Source organism: Gavialis gangeticus, unplaced genomic scaffold (genome assembly GCF_001723915.1).
Source record: "Gavialis gangeticus isolate Ggan-Ray unplaced genomic scaffold, GavGan_comp1, whole genome shotgun sequence".
Lineage (NCBI taxonomy): Eukaryota > Metazoa > Chordata > Crocodylia > Gavialidae > Gavialis > Gavialis gangeticus.
Genome location: NW_017729031.1, coordinates 48,201,812 through 48,206,129, shown reverse-complemented (window position 1 = coordinate 48,206,129; position 4,318 = coordinate 48,201,812). Strand labels below are relative to the sequence as shown.

General features: G+C 41.8%; 1 protein-coding gene across 3 annotated transcripts in view; it reads left to right on the top strand.

The window, feature by feature from the left end:
- Positions 1-4,318, top strand: part of SLC38A11 (solute carrier family 38 member 11) — a 67,793-nt gene that overhangs the window by 57,077 nt on the left and 6,398 nt on the right. For 2 of the 3 annotated variants that reach the window (XM_019522718.1, XM_019522720.1), the window contains exons 10-11: positions 1,920-2,032; positions 2,345-2,476. In XM_019522718.1, the coding sequence (XP_019378263.1) occupies positions 1,920-2,032; positions 2,345-2,476 (245 nt within the window). Of the gene's footprint in view, positions 1-1,919; positions 2,033-2,344; positions 2,477-2,593; positions 3,538-4,318 lie in introns of those variants that run through there. The other variant, XM_019522719.1, reaches the window with a different exon arrangement.

The following is a 4,318-nucleotide window of genomic DNA, read 5'->3' as shown; positions in this document are numbered from 1 at the left end:
GGGGGGGGGGGGGTCACTGCTGATGGAAAACCAGCACCAAGGACATGTATTAGCACCAAGCTGCTGTAACTGATTAATGCCATCCTCCCAATTGAAGGATTAGCAAAGTGTAAAAAAAACCCAGAGTAAAGGCCAGGGTGTTTGGGGATTTAAGAAGCAAAATGTAAAAGACTAAGCAGTATTCACACACCCCATTGGCATCTGTTGCTAACAGTGCAGTTACAATATCTAGCTTTAAATGCCCCCAGTGCAGTTACAATATCTAGCTTTAAATGCCCCCAGCTGAAACCCTGACAGAGGACACCAATGTTATTATCATCATCACCTACACTTCTTCGAGAGTAATTACTCTCTGCTGGTGGCAAGGCTGGCTCAGCCTGGTGTGGCTTATCTCCACCTACACTAGCCAGAATGAATCTGCCATAGATACATAAACATGATGCAAAGAAACTCATTCCCAGTAGCTTAAAGGGAGACAAGGGGACTTTAATAGGCTGGGGGAGGGAGAGAAGAGGAGCAGGAAACATCTCTTTGGCTGTGAATTGATGTAGCAACGTAACATCTTAAAATGGGAGAGAGCTTACCACTCACGAGCATGCATTTGGATGATTCTGTCCATTCCTATACCAGTATGAGCAGTTGCCATTTTAAACCCAGCTGGCAAATTTTTGAAACTGGACCTGCTTTAACAGAGCTTAGCTCTGAGCTTGAGCCACTTCCACCCCAGCCTGCACCAGTGTCACAGTCCCTACTTCCCACTGTAGTGCTCCTGTCCCCACACAGGTAAAGCCCCACACCATCAAAATTCTGCCAAAACACTGCTGAAATTCCCTGGCTTTGATCCAAATAAACTGGCTCTATGGGCCAGATCTGCCCCCTGTGTAAACCTACTTTATTACATTTTGTATCCAAGAGAACAATTTATTCTAGCCACTGATTATCCTGATTTTTATCTGGACTGACTGAGAGCAGAATGCCTATGACAGACATTTCAAGAGCAGGAAAATCTATGTCACGTACCCTTTTGTGTTTATACTATAAAGCAATTTCCTCTAACCTCTGGCTTTTCCACCAAGTCACTCAGTCCCTGGCTTTTCCAGAACAAATCTGGTTGTTTTGTAGGTGCAGACCATCCATAGCACAATAGCATTAAGAGAGAAGATATCTGTTAACCTATCTTCTTCTGATCTTAAGATTTGCGTTTCTCAGCTATAATCTATGTTCATCTTTCCTCAGGTCGTTTGTTATAACCATTAGGTAGGATGGTGTTATAGCAATAGTATGGTGGTTAGATATAAAAAAACTGGATTATTAACTGGAGTGTATTTACAGAGGTCAGTATATATTTGAAGTCCTCTAATATAGTTTTTGCAGCTGTGATTAGATCCTGTAATGTGATATGCAGGAAATGCAAGTCTCCAGATGCACCCATCTAGTCTTCCTTATGTAATTGTTCTTGTCCTATGAATAACATTTATAAAGGAAATCTGTTTGTTTTATCTAGAATTGTTTTCTTTCTAAAACTGTCAGATACAGATTTTAAACAAACACTAGTTGCCTTAAAATTTCAATTAAAAAAGAGAGCTGCAAAATGTAGGGATGGCAACATAGTAAGCCATATGATTTTTTTAAAAAGATGAATACCAACCTGGAACTTATCTTGATTTCAAGTAATAATAGAGAAAGCTGCTACTCATAAGAGATAGTGATAGTGACAGTTCATTGTGAATGTAATTTGTGACTGTATAATTATCTCTTCCTGATCTGTGCCTCACAAAGTGGGTCAGGAAATCTCAAGTGTTTGCGCAATGCTGTTCCAGTGACTTCAGTCTCTCTGTTTGCAAAAGTCTAATGTCACCTCATAATTAGTCACAGTTGTCATAAATTTGAAAATAATTTTGTATTTTACTATTCTCCAGGGGACCTGTTTGAAAACTACTGTAGAGATGATGACCTTGCTACATTTGGAAGATTTTGTTATGGAGTCACTGTAATCCTGACTTTCCCAATTGAATGTTTTGTGACCCGAGAGGTAAGCTTTTACCATACTTTCCATGATATTAATCTGTAAAGTAGATGGAGAGATCTGTTCTAATTGCAGTCACTGACTGGTCTTTAGTGAAGATCAGTAGTTACTGGCCTGGTGTATACTACATATAGCATTTATTTGGTTATTATTATATTGTTTCTGTGATAGAACTGCAAGATGGTTAAGGCTGAAAGTCATTACATCCTCACCCTCTCTTTTCAGTTGTGTTATAAAGGCATAGCATAAAGAATTAAACACATTCTGCTCATTGAAATAAAATGAGAAAACAAAGTTAAAGTTCTGTTTCCATTTCAGGTCATTGCTAATGTGTTTTTCAAAGGGAATCTAACAACAGTTTTCCACGTTGTTGTGACAATAATCATTGTTGCTGTAGCCACAGGCGTCTCTTTAGTGTACGATTGTCTTGGAATAGTTCTAGAGCTGAATGTAAGTACACCTAGATGCTCTATTATTAAATAAGTCACCTTTTCATTGTTATGCAGTTCTGAAAATCTACAGGCCTCTTAAAATGAATGTAGCATTGTGTTTTGTATTGACTGTCAGAGACAGAATTATTCACCACCTCCAAAAGATGGTAAGAAAGAAGATATGGCCTGAAGCTAAGGAAGAAGACTAGACATCTGGAGGACATTCAAAACACAGAAGAGTAAATGAGCAGCAGATGTAGCCATGACATCCAATAGTCAAATGTGTTAGAGAAGAATTGAGAACAGTGGAACCTATTCAAATATTGATTCTTATTGCAGATATCCCATATTGGATCACTACCTCCTCTATCCAGGACTGCTCCCAAAGTAATTCTGCTCACTTTTGTTGAGCTCATGGCAGAAAGGTGGTTACAGCCAATTCCTAACATAGATCACCACTGTTACTGTACTGGTATTTTCTGTATACCATGCTGCCACCATGGTCTTCACTGGAGTTTGATAGTCCAAGAATCCAAACCTAAACTTTTCAAAGAGAAAATGTGTACATTGTAAAGCAACCTCCCTAGTCCACTTTAAAGTCAAGGTGCATGGTGCTAAACAGAATTCAGTTTAAAAAGCAGACATGGTTTTTCTCTCCTTTAAAACTTTTAGACGGAAAACTGGTTTTGCTGATGGGAACCACATTCTGACCTAACAGACTCCCTTATTTTGATTATCAGTTCACGAGCATCATACAGAAGACTTGTGTTCTTCACAAAGCAGACTGTAGTTCAACAAAAAAGCCTTTTGAGGGTATGTCTGTACTGCTTCCTGGTGTTTCAGAATGGGAGACCAAGGCACATGGCCTCTCCCTACCCACAAAACTTGGACATGAGGCAGCTGAGCTGTCCTCAGGGTGCTTTCTGCTGCTACACTTGAACTCTCTTCCCACTGTGCTTGAGTAGCAGTGAGGTGCTCCAAGATGACATCTTCCCTGCCTCATTTCCCAGTGGGTAGGGCAGGCTTCCCAACCATTCTGTCACGACACCAGAAAAGCAAAATAAACATATTCCTAAATCAGGCAGTCAGTTTTTGAGGTAATCCTCATAAACTCCCCTTAATCCTGTCAATTTAGCTTCAAATTCAGTTCGGGGAAATCTACAGCTTGTCATGCATCAAATGTACAACAGCAGGGAATTTAGAGACTTTTTAAAGAAAAGCCACTGCTTTTAACACTTAAGAGCAGGGGTGGCAAACTATGGCTCACAGGGCAGACCCAGCCTATGGAGTCATGGCTTAGGCAGCATTTGGCGGCGTGGGCTCTGCCCACACTACTGAAGCTGAGCACAATGACCTTTGGCAGAGAGAAAGTACTACCTGCACCTGTGTGGCAGTCAGTTCCCCAGGGCTTTGACAGACGTGGAGCTCTTCCTGTGCTGTACCCAGCCTCATTGCAGAGAGAAGTGGCAAAGGCAGCCAGATGCTACTGCCCACCCCTCTCAGACTTAAGTTGGGTCATTCCAGCCCCCTACCAAAAGCATTACCAACTTTGCTCAAGAGCATCCAAAAAGGGGGTTCCTTATGTTACTGTCCTTAGTTGACAATTTACACACCTGATCCAGCAATAGAGTTACCATATTTTCAGGTCCAAAAAAGAAGACACCTTTGGGGGGGAGGGGGGGTGCAAAAGGAATATGATGGGGGGGCAGTGACATGCCAATGCCCTGCCCCTTCCCCTTATTTGCCCCTCACTGACCAGCCACACACCCCGAGCCCTGCTGCTGCCTCTCACTCCAGACCCACTTATCCCAGCAATGCCAGTGCCCCTCACTCCCAAACAGTAGTACCCTGCCCCCCACCC